This window comes from Seriola aureovittata, chromosome 14, assembly GCF_021018895.1.
Source record: "Seriola aureovittata isolate HTS-2021-v1 ecotype China chromosome 14, ASM2101889v1, whole genome shotgun sequence".
Lineage (NCBI taxonomy): Eukaryota > Metazoa > Chordata > Actinopteri > Carangiformes > Carangidae > Seriola > Seriola aureovittata.
Genome location: NC_079377.1, coordinates 20,635,679 through 20,656,253, shown reverse-complemented (window position 1 = coordinate 20,656,253; position 20,575 = coordinate 20,635,679). Strand labels below are relative to the sequence as shown.

General features: G+C 41.1%; 2 protein-coding genes across 11 annotated transcripts in view; one reads left to right on the top strand and one right to left on the bottom strand.

The window, feature by feature from the left end:
- Positions 1 to 3,736: 3,736 nt before the first annotated feature.
- arhgef33 (Rho guanine nucleotide exchange factor (GEF) 33) lies at positions 3,737 to 14,560 on the top strand. The gene is made up of 16 exons (XM_056396052.1): positions 3,737 to 3,766; positions 5,621 to 5,785; positions 6,501 to 6,622; positions 7,000 to 7,148; positions 7,597 to 7,722; positions 8,378 to 8,504; positions 9,435 to 9,567; positions 10,719 to 10,826; positions 11,138 to 11,230; positions 11,359 to 11,507; positions 11,662 to 11,754; positions 11,938 to 12,116; positions 12,463 to 12,917; positions 13,015 to 13,239; positions 13,386 to 13,531; positions 13,787 to 14,560. The coding sequence occupies exons 1-16, from the start codon at positions 3,737 to 3,739 to the stop codon at positions 13,914 to 13,916; spliced, it is 2,430 nt and encodes an 809-aa protein (XP_056252027.1). The 3' UTR covers positions 13,917 to 14,560.
- A 1,026-nt stretch (positions 14,561 to 15,586) lies between these two features.
- Positions 15,587 to 20,575, bottom strand: part of LOC130181201 (mitogen-activated protein kinase kinase kinase kinase 3-like) — a 40,573-nt gene continuing 35,584 nt past the window's right edge. For all 10 annotated transcript variants that reach the window (XM_056395112.1, XM_056395115.1, XM_056395113.1 and 7 more), the window contains one exon: positions 15,587 to 20,357. In XM_056395112.1, coding sequence (XP_056251087.1) covers positions 20,270 to 20,357 — 88 coding nt within the window. In that variant the 3' untranslated portion in view covers positions 15,587 to 20,269. The remainder of the gene's footprint in view (positions 20,358 to 20,575) is intronic.

The window sequence follows — 20,575 nt, the reverse complement described above, 5'->3', positions numbered from 1 at the left end:
AGACAAAGTTTGCAGCTGGCTGGTGAACTAAAGAGCCACATATGTCTCTCAGGAGTTGGTTGAGAACAAAACAGAGCTAAAAGGAGAGTGAACGTTGGACTGACATTCATCAGCTCACCTTAAACATGACTCCAAATGAATGTTAACATTGGTCTGTGTCTGCTGGATGTGTAAATAGGGAACCATTTTCTAATATGTACATGTTGTGCTTTGAGCTTGTTGCACTGCCCTCAAGTGGCCAAAAAATGATTTATTGCAGATTTAGATGTGTTTGATTTTGGCAGATTGCACAGTGGCTCCCTAAGACAAATTATTTAATCTGGTAAAGGAGCAGTAAAGGAAAAAATCATGATATAACCACATCAAGTTCACGTGTCACACACACACACACATCCAATGAATGCTCTCAAAGCCATCTGCAGATACAAACAGGATTTTACTGACACTTTATTGGAAGTGGCCTGATGTAAAGGAAACTACAACCAGCTAGTTTGTCTAGTCACTGCAGTCACCGAGTTCTCCATTTCTAATCAATGCTTCTGTGTAAATCACCTTATTAACATCAAGTCACGCCTCCTTCAATCTAATGAGTTAGCTTCAGTATGTGACTGCATGATGAAGAAATGTCTCTCTCTCTCCTCCTGATCTTTCTCTTGTGTCCCTCTACTCTCTGAAGACAAGGGTCTTTTTGTGCAAAAGGGAAATCATAGGACTCACATGCTTTGGAGGAGAGAAAGTGAGTGATCACAGCAAAGGACAGGGTTGTTAAGAAGAGGCGAACAGTGCAGAGGAGCGGACTGAAGTCATCTCGAGCGGGATAAGGACTCCAGAACTGGACAGCTGTGAACTGGACTGGACCAGACCGGACCTAAACATGGAAAATGGCAGAACAGAAGAAAAGATGGAAAGCCTGTCAGAAGGTAAACCAGGTGCCAAAAAGCTTTTTTTTTTAACAGATGCTCTCGGAGGAAACAGCTTTGTACTACAGCTGCAACTATTCATGGTCACTATTTCTTTATTGTTTCTTCCATTGATTGATTAATTGTTAAGTCTATACAATATCAGAAAACACTGACAGATGCCCATTTTATTTCCCCAGACCTTAAGATGATGTCTTCAAATTGCTTGTTTTGTGAGACCAACAGCCAAACAGACAAAGATATTTGATTTACAGAGATATACAAGTGATAGAAAAAAAACAAACAAGGGATTTTCTATTCTTCAGTGGCTGTGGATTATTTAAATGCCATACATTTTGACCAAGAAAGGTTAATCTGATTGAATGATACCAGCTGTAGCCATGACCCCTCAGAAACTTCAAAGAGCAGAATTGTGTTGTAGCACAAAAACTGTCTCTCAGCCAACAGGCTACCAGGCTATTTATCATACCATCTGCATATAATCGGATCTTTTTGCTTTTAGTGATGGAGCTGAAGAACAGCAGCAATCTGACAAAATGTACACTGGCAAATAGAGCCAGACAGTGAACTTTGCGGCAGAGACCGATATGGATATTTGGGTGTTGTTGGAGCTCTGCGAGGGGGGGGGGGGGGGGACTAATACACCTTTTCACATCAGATGTTTTGACTTGTCATGGGAAGGAAAGCACACAGGTGAGAAAAATCATTAATAATGGCTCAGTTCCATTAAGTGTCTCGCCAGTGTCCGCAACACCAGGACCCTGGAACCAGCTCACCTAAATGGAAATGGAAAGCAGTTGCTTTTAAAGTTTTCAGTTACACCTGTACTTTTCCTCCAACGAAAAAATTTCTGGTCTATTGATTAACAGCGACACTGTTTCTAAATGATATCAAACATTTCTTTGGCATTGATTTCCGACTGCAATTACTTGGTACTTAGCGGCCGACATCTACACTGCGGTCAATAATCCGAGAACCCTCTGAGCATCATTGCTGATGTGCAGTAAGCTAATATTGGCCATGGTCGATATGTTGGTCTAGCTGTAATGATTTTTGTCTTGAAGTTTGAGGTCACTCTGGGATAGTAGCCCTTTGGCCTGTAACAACTGAGGCCAACAGCACAAACCCAAGTTCTCAGATGACGTATGTCCTGCAGACAGAAAGACTCCGTCGTTGGACACTATATTCCTTCTTCTGCTCTTTCACAGTTAAGAAATGTTACGCAGTACAGATGATTTGCACATTGTGCCAAAGGGCCTCGTCAATTATGCATGATAATATATGTTAAGTACGTGTTTAAGATGACCCCCAGCAATGTAGACAGCAGCTTCGAGCAGTGACATTTTCCACAACAACCAGAAGCATTGTGCTTTTTTATACAGCCAGTTAACTGTCCCAAAATGCATTGCATTGAGAAAGAAAACACCATGACAAATCTGGACTTCCTCGTGGAGCAACAGCCCATTCATGAACATGAACAACAGTCTCTCAAAACTCCAGAAAGCAGCTAGAAATCAGTAGAAATGAATACGTGAGTCCATCAGGAGACACTTCCTCAAGCTGCTCTGCTCCGTTTCCAGCGCATGGAGAAAAGATTGACGTACAAAGAGTGAGAGCAAATAGAAAATGATGCTTGTAGGTAGTTTGAGGACTCTCTCCTCTGAGCAGGAATTGGACGTGCAGCACTTTCACGTGACGGCCGCAGCATTCTTAAACCTGACTGTCCCAACCTTGACTTCTGTGGCATAAAATATTTGTCATGAGTCCCGTTGCAAATGTTTTTTAGCCAACATCACACAGAGACACGAACCATCCATCACAGAGACTTATTCCTCTGATTTGATCAAACCATGAATGACGACTAACCCAAAACAGAATATTTTATTTATTTCATTTTTTATTTATCACATCCATCCATTATCTATACAGCTATACCTTATATACCTTATAGGGTCGCGGGGAGGCTGGAGCCAATCCCTGCTCACATTGGGCGAGGGAGGGGTAAACCCTGCACAGGTCAGCAGTTCATCACAGGGCCGACATATAGAGACTAACAACCAGCCACGCTCACATATTTATTTATTACATAATTCTTTAATTTACTTGAATTTAATTTAATTTAATGTCTAATGATTCATATGATTCACAATGTTTGAACTGAGTTATTTATAGGCTGAGGGTTTGTGGAATGTATTTTAGTGATTTAAAAATCCTAGTTTATTCAGTTCAGCAGCCTTTACACTGCATTTTATAAAATCAGCAAACAGATTGAGAGGGAACTCTGCTGGATGACCCTGAAGCAGAAAACAGAAGAAAAGCACTGCTCTTATGAAGCTTTTGGAAAATAAATCACCCTTCATCTCTGGAAGCACTAGCATCAGTAATGCTATTGTTGTGAGAAAAATGCTGCCAAACTTGTTGACCATGGACTCTGTGACTTGTGGTACTAGTGCTGAGGTTTCATAATGAATCCAACAGGAAGTTACAATATACTAATATACATGCCGGACTCTTTAACCGCTGTCTTTTCTGAAACCTAAAACCTGGACTGTATCAGTTTTGAATTCAGATACATAAATAAAGAAACAGAAGAGTGAAACTGAATGAATAAGGTTTTCTTGTGACAACATGAAACATAATGTCAGATTACAATTTCTACACTTTTGTTTTATCACCACATTATTATGAAGAATGTGCCGTCTAGTTTTTCATGCCTGCTTATGGAAACATGAGGTAAACACAGGTGAACGTCTGCAGGTGTGGGAGTCTCACTGAGATCTGTTTTCTGTTTTATTTTTTTAGAGAAAGAAGAACACATGGAGGAGGCTAACCTGGAGATCGCTCAGGTAACCATTATCAGTCAATGTCACTATTTTATCAGCAGGAAAAGAAAAGTTAAAGAGGTGACGTACTTATGGCTCGTAATACTTTCCCAACAACTCCCTCTATCAGGAGCACAGGTCTAAAACTCAATCTAAAATCTAAAACCTTATGTTTTTTGATTTTGTGTTGGCTGCTCTTTCTAAACTCGCTGTGCTCTTGAGTTACTGTTAACCTATTTCTAACCAATGGCGTAACATTTACTTTTCAATTTTCCGTGGGAAAACTTCTCAACTCACCATTATGACCTGTAATCCCCTCAGGATGAAGAGCAAACATTGAGGTCAGAAGTCACAGAAAGGTCAAAGGGCAATCTAGTGATGTGACGGACAGCTTCTTGGATAGAAAAGTAGAAAGGATATCCTGAAGTTCAGCTTTGACCATTAGACTGCGCCTCATGCATTTTTAAATGTGATTTATACTTGAAGAGGGAAATGAACTGAGTTACCAAGATGTTGATGAAAGTTGTATCACAGCAAACCAGTTGTGCTGCAGATTCAAAGTTCTAACCCAGGGTATACAGATGTTTCTCACCAAAACATTTTGGGAATTAAACTATTTAAATATTGACAGCAAATAATGTCAGCCACGGCAATACTTAGATACTTAGTGTTTAAAACATAATATTTATTTCTCATGTTTATAAAGCAAAACCACAAACGGTGCTCACTCAGCCTGAGAGCAACACTGTGGCGATTACAGAGAAAATGTAGCATCTGAGTTCCTCTAATCATAGTGCATGTGGTGTGAGAGTAAAGTGTGTGAAGACTACGTGTTTCTTTCATATTTGGATTCTCACGAGGTCTGGTGACATTTGATCCAAAGAACATATTTACTCACAGTTGGAGTTGGAGCTGGAGTTAAGCTGCCACAAAATGCTGCGGTGAAAAAGTTGATGTAACTCACAAAAGCTGTCAAAAATGTAATCTTTGAATTTTTCAGATTGAGTTCTGAATGGGTTTCAATGAGTTCATCTAAGTTCTCTTATTATTTACACTACAGTTTGTCCTCGTGAACATAGCATTTGTCAGCATTTCAACCCTGCCCTTCTTTGCTTAGTCAAAGGAATCAACCACAATATTTGCTGCAAGTGATGCAATCAAATAATAATATCTGTGAGCAGCTCGTTAGATCTGCGGCCCTGAGGTGTGCAGATGTACAGTAGCACTGTCCACCGCACAGGAAAAAGAGCAGGAGGCAAACAGGACAGATGCTCCATTCAGTCTGCTCCCTGATGCCTTTCACATGACTGAGAGAGAGAGAGAGCGAGAAAGAGGGAGATGGAAAGATAGGGCGAGAGAGAGAGACGCTCAACCCATGTTGTGTTCCCATGAGCTGATTCGGTTATCCCCGTTGAATAAATTTAATCAGCTATGAATGAGAAAAGAATGGAACTGCAGAGAAAATGGAGGTGGATAAAGAATCAACTTCTTATAGAATATTACTGGGAAAGGACATTTAAAAAGCGGGACAATATGGAAATAATGATCATGGCAGAGATGAAGGGAGGAGAGTAAAGAAAGACAGAAAAGTGGATGTTGAAGAAGATATTTTTTTGACATTTCATGCCTTAAAATAACTAATCAAATGAAGAAATGAAGGAACATAAAAGAAGTTGGTAATTACTACAAAAACTCAAAGAACTTTGCAGCAAAAGAACCAAAGAACTAAAAGAAAATAATTAAATTTACTCATTACAGTAGAGGCAGTGGAAAAATAACTCATAACTTCCTTCTATTCTTCCGATTATTTTTCCAGTCAACACGCTCAAAAACATGATACCGAAAACATTATGTATTCAATTACGTCTTGTGATGCAGCTGCAGGGCCTGGTGGCTGAGCTGCGTGAGGGGCTCCATGTTGCCTTGACAGAGCTGGGCGAGCTGCGTCACAGGGACCACGGCCTGGAGGAGAAGCTCCAGGCGCATCAGACTGACGTGGATGATAAGATAATGGGCCTCAAGAACTCGCTCAACACTTTCAAGGTGCTGGAGACGCTACACAGTGAAAAAACCACACACTCACACACACACACACACACACACACACACACACACACACACACACACACACACACACACACACACACACAGTCTGTTACAGAGGCCTCTCCAAAGGTGGAGAGGCCTCTGTAACATAATTTAGAACATCTGACTGGAACTCAGTTGAAAATGTAAACTAATTAAATTTATTAGGTTATATAAAGCTTCTCTCTCAGACACTCACACTGCCATTCAGTGGTAGAGAATGTACATCCCTCGTGTAGCCCATGTTGTAAAAGCTGTGGAATGTATTAGTGTTTATCACATACAATCTGCACACACACAAACACACACACACACACACACACACACACACACACACACACACAAACACACACACACACACACACACACACAAACACACACACACACGATTGTGACAACGCAGGCTTCTAATAGATGTTCTGATGATTCTGTAGCTTTACAGAAGCAGTTAAACGTGTCGGTGTAATTGTCCCGTCTGCCATCACTAGAGATAACAACAGCTGCTCTGGAAGAAAAAAATGCCCTCTTCATCATTTGTGCCCTAGAGCAGCAGATTTCCCTCCAAATCTTTGTTTACAGCATTACAAAAAAAAAAAACCCACACAGAGACAGACAGTCTTATGGGTTGATAGCAGATACACTAACGCCGCCCCTCTGTATAATCTGTTTGCAGGAGGAGCTGAATGTGGCGTTGTTCCACATTAAGGACGTGTCCAACAGACAGAGAGAGGTTCAGAAGAGGATAGAAATATTACAGTCTGAAAACAGCAAGGATGCCGTCTCTGTTCCGCACAGGTAGGGCTGAAACACACACTGGCATACTGTACACAGTATATGCATGTTTCCACTCATTTGTTTCACCCACAAAAACACATTTGAATTCTATCTTTTTCAATCCTCTCTCTTACTTGCTGTTTTTTTTGTTATTGATAATCTCTGTCTGTACAGACAAATGATCCTTGTGTAAATGTGATCTCCACAATGCCGACTCATATCATTTAAGTGCCTTTGAGCGAGGTGCAGCATGTGAAATTGCTCAAGAGCTGCTTTGGCTTTTTTGGATGCAAAAAGATCAACCGTGTTGTGTAACTTGGCAAATAAGTTTTATTTTATTTTTCTTTCATTATGTTCTTCTGCTTCTTCCCCTTGGACTGTGCTGATTGGTCCAAAAGTAGAAAGAGCTCCAAGGCAGATGTGCTAACGGCATCGGGGGATGAACACATCTGCGTGCCGAGCCAATCAGAACTGAACGTTATTCAACACTTCTTTTCCAGTCTGCCACACAGCGGGTCACCACAGAGGAGCAACACGTCTACACAGAGTGAGTCTGTGTGTGTGGCTGAGTTTGTAAATGTCAGTAATATTTAACCCCTATCTAGAGTTTATAAACAGTAACAGTAATGTAAAAATATTTCTCAATGTACAGTATGATTAAATTTCTTATATTATAAATACACACACATATTATGCAACTGTGATTAACTACGCTATCATTCAGTCTCCCTCTGACAGGAGGTGTTATAGTTGCTGACGATTAATAAACACTATCTGCTTGCAACTACATTATAATGTATTATAAAGTATGTATTCATTGTCTATAGATTGCTCTTAAATACTAAACAGAATGACTTACAATAAAGTGTGACCTTAATGTCTAGTCTAGCCACTAAACCAAAAGGATGGGTAGGGTTAAGAGGAAAGACCAGTAAGAGCCACTTACTCACATTTGAGTGTGTGTGTGTGTGTGTGTGTGTGTGTGTGTGTTGCAGCCTCTACCTCTGAGAAGGAGCCTCAGCCACAGCAGCAGAGGGGTTGTCTGTCCAAGTCTCCAGCGTGGGGAGAGGGGAAGAACAGCAGAGACGACACAGAAACCCCCAACAGCCAGACTGAAAACAGTAAGAAATACAACATGTCACTGGCACGACTGCAAGTGCTACTTTCACAACTGCTACTAGTGCTGCTGCAACTATTGCTGCTAACACGACCATCTACAGCTGGCTCACTAATGCTACTACACACACAGTACATGTGATGCATTCGCAGTCTGGCTAAGAGTTAGAGGAAAAGATCATGTCATTCACTTCATGCACATAAATGTAAGGTTACAGTTAGCTTAGCTTAGCTTAGCTTAACTTAGCTTAGCATGATGACTGGAAGCAGGGAGAAATACTGTAAACTTGCTCTTGGATCGTTTCCACAAACTGTCTTTTTAAATCTTAGTTTTCTTAGTACGAATTAAACAAACAAGATACAATGTCTTACTCATTAATGATTCACTCATTAACACTAAATGGCTCCAGCTTCAAACTGAACACAGAGTGATGAGAGTGACATCAATCTTTCCCATCAAACTCTCTTTCCCAAAATGTTGAACTCTTCCTACCTCAGTGCTCAACATTGCACATATGGCAGAGAATGACTTTGTCAGTTTGAGGGCTGCTACAGTTCCCTGCTTTTCACCGCTACATGTTCAGCTTTTGCAGTGCCACAAGAAAACAGAACATGCAGAATATGAGCGATGAAACATTTATTGCGTTTCTGTGCATGCAGATAAGAGACAGAGAGCGGCTCTGGAGCTCCTGGAGTCAGAGAGAGTTTACGTCTCCCACTTGTCTCTGTTACTGAAGGCCAACATCTCCTTCAACGGCTCGGAGGCGCTCACCACCAAAGACAAGCGGTAAGACTACGGACACACAAAGACAGCTGAGTTCAGTCTGACAAAACTTGCAAAGGGGCAGATCTTGAAATCTTACAAAAACAGACATTAAGAGACTTAATTGAAATGAACCAATAACAGACAGGAAGGTAATTTCCTTGTTTTGAGGTCTTATTTAAAAAGTGTATCTGATTAAGAAGGTGAACCCACAACCTAAGGAAACTCAGAATGACCCAGATATTCCCAACGTTATCTGGAGTAGAAAAGGTCTCCCTGATGTTATGAGTCATTTCTCTTCTCATCATCTCCCTCTCTCACATCCACATAAACACACACACAGATCACAACTCAGAATTTATTCCAGGAGTTGCTACTGATCTAATTTGAGAGGTTGCAGCAAGGGGAGAACAGGAAATGAACTAATCAAATAAAAGCAGGTTATATACACCAGTGGGACAGAGAGGATACTCTTTTAAAAAGACTCTAATGAAATCACTGGTCAGCTTCAGCCCACGTGTTCCCAATGACCGAACGCACAAATGAAAAGGTGCAACTGCTGAACTGGGTCAAATGGTATTTGTAAATGATTGCATTTGTTTTAACTCGATTTACCTGCTGCCAGATGTCTGTCACATAAGATAGCACAATAATTGCCAGAAAGTTTAGCATGTTAGATGAAAGTACAGCCATGAAGGATGTTTGCAATTACTTCTGGATAAGAGCCAATAGTGGGAGCAGGAAATGCTTCCTTCCTTGGCTTTTTTCTGTCGTCTCAAAGGCCAGATTTTTACATTTTGGTTTCTTCTGTGATTTTACTGTAATTTAATTCTCATTTTATCATTTTATGCCTTCACTTATTCTATGTTTATTCAATAAAGTTAATCATTTTAACAATAATAGTTTTAATTGTAAGTAATTTGGACCATATCCTCTCTTTCTCGCTGCCTTTAGTCCATTCCCTAGCTCTCTGAGGTTTCTGATCCAGCAGCATCTCGAGCTCCTCCACACTCTCCAGGACCGTGTGCTCAAGTGCCAGTGGCAAGGCATCATGGGGGATGTGTTTATGAGGCTCACCAGCAAAGAGGTAAACACAGAATTAGACTGCATCTTTGACCATCAGTCTGAAGGGGAACTGCACACCCTCTGCTCAGAAGCACAGAGAACTATACGAGAGTGGTTATTGTCCTTTTTCATGTGAGATCAGATCCATTAAAGATGTTCACTTCTTGTCTTTTAAAGTGTTTAGTCTTCAAACTGACATTTCTTCTCCTTGCAGTTGAAACAGATAATTTGAGATCTCTTATCATTTCCTCACTTGCTTTCACTTTGTCATAGTTTTCCCACTGCAGACAAAATAACAGAGGAATGTTTTGTCACCTTTCTGATACTGAAAACCTTCAGAAATGTCGGAAAGGTTCAACCGCAGAGATCTGGACCTCCATCTTACTCGCTTGTAAATCAAAAGCTTGACGTTCACAAAAACACTGAGCTGTTCCAGGCCAGTTCGTGTGGAGCGGTGGTTTGACCTTGTGACTGGCCATTTATAATGAATCGGAATCACTTTGGCAGCCGTGACCGACATTAGAAGAAATGTCAAATTCCAGCGGAGCCATGTTGGGCGCTGGAATACAGATGTGGTACGGACGGCACAAAATGACCGATGACACAAAGGATAATACAAATCCTCATAGACAAAATTATAATACAACTGGAGAAGCTTATGTAATGATTTTTATATAAAAACTGTTATTTCTATAAAACTTTTGAATGTACTCCCAGTCAGATTTCCTATGTGTCATTTAAAGAAACAAAAATACTGAATTCTACTTTGTTTTGTGATGTTAGCTCCTAGTTAGTGGCGACCAAACACAGACACAATAAACTGAAGCTAAGGAGTCTATTCTGTTAAAGCCAATGCCTGGCTAATTGGCTGTGAGTGAATGGGAGGAAATGCGGTGACTGATAAGAACAATTGCCTATTTGAAGAAATAACAACAGAAAGAAAGAAAAAACAGAAGGAAGGAAATCCTGTATTTATTTTTCTGTTTTTAAAAAAAAATTTATTATATTAAAATTCATCATCATAGTGCTTTTTTTTTTCTACAGTTAACAGTTAATCTGAGGTTTACATTAAGTTTGTTTGTGATTGTTGCAGTTTTTCTGTCGCACAGTAAAGACAGCAGAGGAGGTGGAAAAATGTAAACAGACAGTGTCTCTCTCTCCGTCTCCCTGCAGAGTGATTTCTTGGACTTTTACGTGTCGTACCTGAAGGAGCTCCCAGACTGTTTGTCGGTCGTCACCATGCTCGCCTCCAGCTCCGTGAAGTCTTCTGCCCTAATGGAGGTAAAAACAAAATCATGACTATAGTTTGACATGAAAGCACAAGACAGGACATCAATGGACAGGGTGTGATATTGAGTAAATGAAGTGACAAGAGAAAGCTAAAATACATATTCTTGTGAATCCAACACCACTCTGATGAGTCTTAAATGTCCTAGAAGCCACTTTGGCTGGTGATCCAAAAAATAAAAATAAAAATCCTGTGTGTACAACAGCTGCAGACACAGCCGAATACAGTCACATTGGTTGCACCTGCTGTACTAACTGGTTTTGTTCTTCCATCCCGATTGGTCGACCTTTGCTGCTTCTGTCAGAGTGACATAATGGGTGACGAATCCAAACCCTCCCTCCACACTCTGCTCCTTCAGCCGGTTCAGAGGATCCCTGAGTACCTGCTGCTGCTACAGGTCAGATCAACACACACTCAATTGAAGTAATACACAAAGAGAGAAACATGATCATAAAGCAGAAACAAAAAGAAATATGCTCATGTACTGTGAACAAACATGAGTAAATCATATATCTGTGTGTGCAGGGGCTGCTGAGGCAGACAGATGCAGAGCACCCAGACTACTACCTGCTGCTGGTGAGCATCCAGCAGTTCAGGTCCTTCACAGCTCAGTACCACCACCTCCTCCAGCACAACCAGGAGCTTCTGCTGCACAACCGCAAGGAGGTGAAGAGGTCAGAATTACCAAGCTTCAATCAATCAATAAATAGATAACATTAAATGCACGCTTCAGAGGATAACCAAGACATATTCTGAGTGTTTGAATGTGACAAAATGAGGTGAAGCTGTTTGTTCACTGTGCCCCCCCCCCCCCCCCCCCCCCCATAGGTCTACCATGAAACAGCTGTTAAAGACAGTAGAAAGTGGAATTCAAGCTAACAACATTGGCTCACCGTACCCTTGCAGCAGTGCAGCCATGCTGTAAGTATTTTATCCTGCAGTTCATCACCAGTCTTCAGCACCATCAGTTCGTTGACCTTCACATACGACCTTTAGTCTTGGAAACTGATTCCTTCCTCCTTGTTGCCAAGGAGGCGACATACCGCAGGTTACCATAGGTTAACTTTTGATGAATCGTCTTTATGAATCATTCATTCCTAACAGGGAACGTGCGAACCAGGTGAAGCGCAACAAACAGCATCTCCTGGAGCAGATCCAGTCTCACCGTTTCCAGGATTGGAATCGGGACCGGGATCCAGAAACTCACTGTTATGACACAGAGTGGCCTTCCCAGCTCCCGTTTTTCAGCCCTGACCTGGACTCACGGAACCACAAGCCAACAGGTCTGTGTGTTTACAGAGACTAATGATTGTTGAAACAGATGTTTTCTGTTTGATGTTTGGGCATTAGCAGGAAACCTGTGAGTTTTATTTAGCTGATCTGAGGAAGCATCAGTACGCTTCAAATTAAAGTGCTTGTCAGATTGTCGAACAGCGTCTGAACTTGTGAAGTGTGACCCTGTTCAAAGGAGTGCACTGATATCTCCAGGCCTTTCGCTCCAGCATTGTACAATCATCTTCAGATGCACTTCATATAAACCACTTTGTTTGAAGCATACTGGACCCTGTTGAGTAGCACATCTGGTGCTGGTATGAATGACAACCAACCAGCCAACCTTTTGGCTTTCAGGTCTCGGCAGTATCCCAGAGAGTGAGGCATCCGAGAGGTCCCTGTCGTGCCAGCATCATCTTCCCTCCAGACCTTCAGACTTCCGTCAGGTTCAACCAGGCTCTGCTCTGGCTGATGCTCTCGGAGAGTTCCTTCTCCCTCCAGACCCCCCAGGGATGGAGAGCCTCTATGAAGAGGATGGAGGCTCCCTTCATGATGTCTTCGACCACTGCTCGTCCGGCTCTTCAGATTCCTCTATTGACATTGCCTTCGTGAAGTGCCCCAAAGGCCCCTCAGCCTCGCATCACGCAATGGCAGCGAATGTGTCGACAACCCGTGATGTCTTTGGCAACGGTGGAAGCCACGGCAACGGTTATAGCAAACTGCCCAGCCGAGGATGCGTGTCTCCGGATGAAGCTGTAATGATGCGCCGCAACCTGCATCGCCCCCTTCAGGCCAGCCAGCGTAAGAGCAAGGTGAGCTTTTTCTTGATTGTGTACATGGAGAGAAAGATTCTGAAATAACCTTTTTTCATGTGTAAAAATCAAAATGTACGTTTTCTCTACTATGTAGTCGCTGAACGGCCTGCAGATGGACAACACAGTGAGTAGTCTGGATGGTGGACATCTATCAGACCCCCTCCAAAGAGTGGGACTGGGCAGCCATGCAAAGCTGGAGCGCCAGGGCAGCAAGGGCAGCAAAGGGTGTACAACTCCATCCCGTATGGTCCACAGCCCCCTGGGAAACAGACTGGATACAGACAAACAGAGCAACGATCTTCACGGGCTGCTCTGCATGGTGGGTGTCAGCAAAGATGTGAACTTTGTCCGTAACAATTAACATTTCCATCAGTTTCAGACATAGGGAATTAGTATCTTGTGCATTACAGATGGTACCAGATGTAATCAGACCATAATTAAATGTAATACTGTGTTCAACCCCAGCAGGACTCCGGGATCCAGTCATGGGGGGACGAATCAAAGTGGAGGGGTGGGATAGAGGAGAATAACCACACACCCTTCAGTGAGAGGAGTCGGAAGCAGGATAAAGGAGGCTTCAGGAGCTCATTCAAGAAACTCTTCAAGAAAAAGTGAGAGTGATAATGTAACATGAAAATATGCACATTCATGGCTGGATACTGTAGCTGCTGAAAGAGAGCAAATTAGTGTGAGATGGCAAAACGTGTGAAGGAAGTAAAGTTTTACCTTCAAAAGCAGCATCTTGTTTCATTAGAGTGTATGGAAAATACCTCTTTTTATTTTTATTTTTTAGAAATACCTTCTTAAATGACTTTCCAGAGTGACATGAAGGTATAAAATTCACCGCCGCTCTTTCTTTCTAATAGGAGCAGCGATGAGAAGAAAGAGAAGGGAGGTGAGAAAACACCAGAAAACCACAACAACGGTGAACATGACACGTCAGGGAAAAATCCCAAGCTGGTGCATCTGGAGATAAACCGTGGCACAGCTGTATGAACGCCACCCCACTGTCACAGACTGCTCAAATATACAGTGTAATGCATGCATGCTGAATAAGTGCCATATAATTAGAGACTTTTTTTTTTTTTTTTAACTTTTACAACTGCTGTATAAATGCTGTACAGGTATAAGCTATTTAGCTAAGCAACATTTCCTCTTAACATTTCCATGTGATTTTTATTTGAAAGACAGAGTCCTGCCCCTGGCCTTCACACTGAGGGAAAGCACTTTTTATTCACCATTTTTTTTTTTTTTTTTTTTTTTTTAAATCAAAGTAGTTGGTTGAATTTTTGCCCATGTTCAATGTTATTTTGTTAATTTTGTCAAAAAACATTTTGCCAGTGAATCTGTGAATAGGTTGTTACAAACCTGACCACTAGATGGTGTAGTTTAACACTTTCCATCCCTGTACTGTAAATAGCTCTGCTCTACCTCCAGTTCTTAAAAGATTTTCTAACTAACACCTTTCTTCCCGTTTGACCCTCCCTTCGATGCGTTTCATTTGCACCCCAAATTTCAAATCTGTGCAAACTTACTAGCAGACATTTCTATGGTTGCTTAATTTCTTAAGCCATAACCAGATATTATTATATTGTGCATATACTCAGGAGAACAACCATTAAACAGTTTGATTAAATGATTATCCCTGTGGCAATTATTTCTATGCACAGAGTAGAACTGTCTTGTTAACAGATGAATCAGGAAACAATGTTCAATAAAGGTCAACACTGAGAATTTCTCTCTGTGGCTCAGGTGGTTGATAGAACGAATAGAGAGTGTCGCGTGTTGTGCAGGTTCGTAAAGGAGAAGAAGAAATTGTGATGATGGGATTTGTAAAAATGTTACTGCTCCAAATCTACCAGAGCGGCAGGGAAACATTTCATGGAGCTTGGTTTGATTTCACACGTAGCAGATTTCTTGTTAGAAAGGAACCAGTGAGCTTAAATGAAAATCACATTTTTAATACAGTTAAAACTTGTGGCTGTAACAATTGAGTGATTAAACGTTATGTTACTCTCTGGAAAAACAGTCGTTGTCTGGGGTTGTGTTTCCAACCTGGGCGTCTCATTTTGAATGATCACATGCTGAAAAAGGTTTGGAACAACACAGCAAACGGATCTAACATAGTTATGTAATTCATTTTAATAAAAAGGTTAAAGTTCAAATATTCACCAGTCAACAAAAATAAAACAAGCGAGAGGTTTAAAATAAAAAATATGAAGACTCAAGCAAACAAAAAGAGATATAACAAAATCATCTTGCCTGTACATGGTGCAGGTTGGACTGGATGATATTCACTGGACCTGGATTCTTTCACATCCGTATTAAAATCTGTCCTTGTCTGGGTTTTAAATGAATATACGGCCCTTTTGAGGAATGTCTGTACAAGAGCTGCTTCTGTAGAGCTGTTTAAAAAGGATCAATTCCAGAGTAGAAATAGCACAGATGCTGCTAATAACATTAACGATGGCTCTTTCTGCACTGAATTGTCCCTGTGCCATGACCGTGGGTGTGACCCCGACCGAACGCGCAAACCAGCCATCGTCAATATCATTATTTACAGCTGTGCTTTTTTTTTTTTTTTCCCCCGACTGTGACACATCAAAATATCTTACACGAACAAAGCCCACTCTCATCAGAAATGACCAGCATGAGACACCAGACGGTTCAGTTCCTTCTTTTTAATGTGTTAACCTGTCATCTCATAAATCTGTTACACTTCTGAAACAAAATATAGGCAATTATACAGTATGTAAAACAAACCCATTTTTATTTTACACTATATACATTTCATAACGTGTGCATTGCATCATGAAAACAAAAAGACAAAGGTGATGTTAACACGACAGAACAGAGGAGACTTGTGTTTCGTTTAATATTGGGAAGATACCTGGATCAAACAGCTTTTGCAAATAACTCATCTGTGTTTCCTCCTATGTGCTTGGAGCACCAGATAGGTGGAGGTCACCGCATGGAAACTATGAGCGGCAGAACGAAGAGGCAATCCAGGGGAAATGTTTCTTTGTGTCTCGTTCAGAAAATCCACACATCTGTTGCCCAAATCATCTCAAAACAATCCCTATGAATTACTGTCACATGATGTGAGCCAGGAGTAGAGGGCCATGTTGGCACCTGCTTTAGTGGAGTACAGATTAAATTTGTGTCTATGACTGCAGATATCATTCAATCATTCATTTGTTATTCTGTAATAAAGGGACAATTTTCCCAAAAGTAAACGTTAATAAACCCCACAGAAAAAAAAAGAAAAAAAAGAACCGCTTCTATAGTCAATTAAGACTAAATCAATACATACTTTTAATGATTTTAGATGAGCTGCTATGATACAGGATGAGTGTTTTTTTTTTTCTTTCTGGGGCCTGAGATTTCTCAGCTTTTGCTCATTGACACACATCAACTGAGAGGACACAGACGCTCTAACGAGAGCCTCAGAGAACACGCTTCATATTCACTCTCACCTTACACACTGTTGACGGTTGTCTTTCGAATCAGACAAATTGTTTTGTGTTTTCGTCTAGGGACATACCACGAGGTAGACTATCTAAATTTGGCCATAGAAAAATGTCAACATCATATTTTGGCATTACATTTAAAAAAAAGAAATGTAAACTCCATATAATATATGTTCTTAGACATAAACCGAGCCGTCATGTAAAGGAATGTTGGATTCATTTTTTTCCAAATATATGATGACCTAGCAACAGGGCGGTTAAATTTAAATTGATCAAATGATGAGGAACCAATCAAATTGTATGAACTGAGCTTAAATATTGAAAGTGATTAATTCGGCCTAATGGCTGATGATGTCAATGTGAGGCGATGCAGTATATTTGGTATAACTAATGTCTTTTTAACGCTGAATGAACAAACTGTTGGGAAAATATTTTTGTGTCTGAAACTGTAACATGTCTGTATTAACGGATGTTGGCTCGACGCACTCGTATTAGCACGGTCAGAGCCGAATCGCCCGTCTCGGGTCTCGTGGTTTGAGCACGTCTCTGAATCGACCCCCGGCTGCTGCCTGAAGAGTTGAACTGCTTTGTGGGTGAATTTCAAAACAGCATTCAGAGTCTCATATAGAGCAGCACGAAGGAAGACAGGTTTCTGCTCCCAACTGACTACATGGCAATTTAGTACGTTGTCATAATGTCTTGTAGGATTAAAACTTCCGACAGATGTTTCCCAGGTGCAAAGCAACATTCTGTGGGCGTTTTTTGTTTTCATACAAGACAAGTGTGCACAGGAGATAAAAAAAAAAAAAAAAAGTAGATCTTCAAAGTGGATTCACACTCTCTACACTTAACTAGACTATGCTTTGATTTAGTTGCTTCACCACAACAGCGCAATACAGCATCAGGAGCTGGAATCCTTTGAGAGGATATGTTAACTCATAAATAAATCGTAGTGAAACACAAGTGAAATCGTGTGCTGGGGCATTGGTGTGATTTCCATCTCTAAAGAGAAGAGGCACACGCCGCCATGTTGGTACACATTTATGTCTCCCAATATGGCGGCATGTCCCTTTTTACAACCACCTCAGTAACATCCAGGGACACGTCTATACAGAGCTGAAACGTTGCCGCCCGTATTAATGAATTATCAATTTACTCCAAAGCTAGAGTCAATACGACAATACTGTAATTGTTCCTGTTCCTCTTGTATCAATTATATTTTAGCTGTTATTAAACTCTGACGATAAAATTAAAATCTTTAAACCTTCAGTCTGTAACAGGGCGTTGCAGTCCAGCACTGGACTGCACTTGGATTACGGATGTACATTTTTACCCAGGTTTGTACAAAATGGAACAATTACCATTAAATTTTGAGTTTCCATCAAGCAGAGAAATCACTGTTGCCACGGCAGTGATCACTGATCACATCTACATCATTACATTAACAGTATTTAGTGTCACATTGACCTGATGAACCCACATGTGTGCTTTGCTTTTGCTTGTACATTTACTGTATATGCGGCAGTTTACACCTCTGTATCTGAGAAAAAGAAGAACTGTTTGAGACACGTGCCCCACTTGAAAAATTAACTCAAATGTTTCAGCTCTGTTAAGAGTTGGGCGTTACAGACGGTGTGTAGTGTGGACCTAAACTAGTGTTCACATCCTCTGAAAGCAACCTCTAGTGTCACAGCTTGTAAAGACTGGTAGTGTACTGCCACATGTAGACTCTCTAACACACCACAACCACATGGTGCACATCGACATGCATGTAGTGTGAGCTTTCATACAGATGTTGGCCTTTAAAAAAAAAAGTCACAGCGATGAGGGTTGTAAGCAAATATATGACTAAAATGAATCAAATGTTGCACAGAAATAAAAAAAAAAATCAATTAAAAAGTTAAAGACCCCCCCCCCCCCATCTCTGGGCTAGAGCTTCTGTCCGACTAGCAGTTGCTGCTAAATGTGTTTAAGTGTTCTTACTGAAAAAGCTAAAACACAGTTACATTTTCTGTCTATAAGCAGGTTTATCTGGACAAAATGTGAATACTGTCCTGACTTGATGGATCTTGTGTGTTTGTTTTATCCAGGTGGGTGTTTTTCTGCTGCTGGTTATAGATCCAGTGAAATATACTGTTTCATTTATACGGTACAACTCCAGTTAAATTTAATGCTAGAAATGATGGCTAACAGTTAATATATACCAGGTCTAGTGTAAAAATAGAAGTGATTTTTCTTTCTGTGTAAATTCAGCTTTTTTTCTTGGTGCTCTTTTCAAGGGGCTTCGGGCAGAAACACAACTGTCACTTATTAAAGACCAGACCTGTACATGATGCACTCGTATGTGCATATTCTATGACTACACACACATACATACACACACACACACACACTGTGCATACACACAAGGTCATATATTATAATGACATCACATTTGTTTATCAAATAAGTTTTTTTTTTCTCTGTGCAAATTTTTAACACCAGTGGTTCGATAAAAATAAAAAACACCATTTAAAGAAAAAAAATAAAAGGCTTTCTGATTAAAACAAAAACAAAGAAAAAAAAAACGAAACAGATGATGTTGAAACAGGAAAAAGAAACTTAAATGAACAGATCTCAAAACGTCCGCTGCCCTGTTGACAGTTGCTATGGTGCAAACGAGCAGGAAGTCTCGATGGTGACGCATGCAAAACGAAAATGAAAATGACCAATCAGTGACATTTCCTGCTTTTGCTCAGTCCAATCCTGAGCTCCGGATCATTATTAGAATAATATCAGATTACTAAAGCTGTCCACCTGAGGAGACTGCAGGGGGTCTTTGCTTCCTGACCCTCGTCACATGATCAGGGATCTAGGACGTGAATTTACTGCCCTGTCACTCCTCCATGCCTGTCTGTCTCTGTTCGTCTCCACGGTTGTACAGAGCAACTATACACACGCCTATCTACACGACCAGTCTTTTTAGTGTTCGTCTCTGTCAAAAAATACTACATTTATATTTACAACAATTAAATAGAGGTCAATTAAGCACTTGTGTGGTGTAGTGACGGGTACTGGAATTTGATGCTAGCAGAGGTGGCAAAGCTTTTTAGTCTGTTTTCTCTTTTTTATCCTTTTTTTAAAAAAAAACAAACAAATAAAACAGGAAAGCCATCCTGGTTGTTAAAGTTACATCATGCCACAATAAATAAATGTGTAGTTTAAAAAAAAAAAAAAAAAGGAGGCTAAAGGAGGAGGGGAAAGAGGGAGGAGGAGACAGGAAAAGACGACAAAGGAGAGAGGAGGGAAGGTTTTCTGTGCAAGATGGCTGTTCTGTGAAGCTTTAGCGCAAGTAGCAGTAGCAGTAGTAGTACTAGTGTGTGTAGACGTAGTAGTAGTAGAAGTAGTGTTGAAGTCGAACTTCTGTGCTGGATGCTGTTTTCCCAGTGTGCAGTGTGCAGGGGAAGGTGGGATGGTATCAGGATTGTGGGTTGAAGTCTCGTGAGGTGCAGAGAAGAGACTCACTGGCTATCGCAACCCGAACTGGCCTCAGACCAGCTGTCTTAACCCTCGCCCTGTCGGAAATGGGTCCACAACCCCGCCGTCTTACTACGACGCACTTAACTCATACACATATAAAACTGCGGTGCATTTTCAACGTCTGCAAGTGGGAATCCGCATCTGCACCCACGAACTGCTCGTCTCCCAGTTACACTGCTGGCAGGCCGGGTGAGAAGGTGGAGGCTGGGTGGATGGGTGGGGGGGATTAGCGGTAGGACTGGGCTGAATGTGTCTCCTGGTTGCTTACTCCCTTGTTTGCATTAGTGGTAGGCTGTTTATAGCGCGTGTCTGTGTGTGTGTGTGTGTGTGTGTGTGGGTGTGTGTGTATGTGTGCGTGTCTCAGTAGCTGTTTTCATGGCCTGCCAGGATGTAGAGGTTGCTGTGGGCTGTAGGGTTGTCTGTAGGCCTGCTCTCCAGCACCACCACTCTGCAAAACACAAACACACACACACACACATACATCCACTTTAGTTTCAAGGGAAAATAACATTGATGAGTTTTAATTTTTGCCTTTAAGTCCCTGATAAAAGAACAGCCCAGTTTCAGCATGTTATAAGTATTTCTGACAAAATAAAGTATGAAGACATAGTAAAGACCCAGGATTTACTGTAGCAATATGTAAAGACAGCCAGCAACCCACGCAGG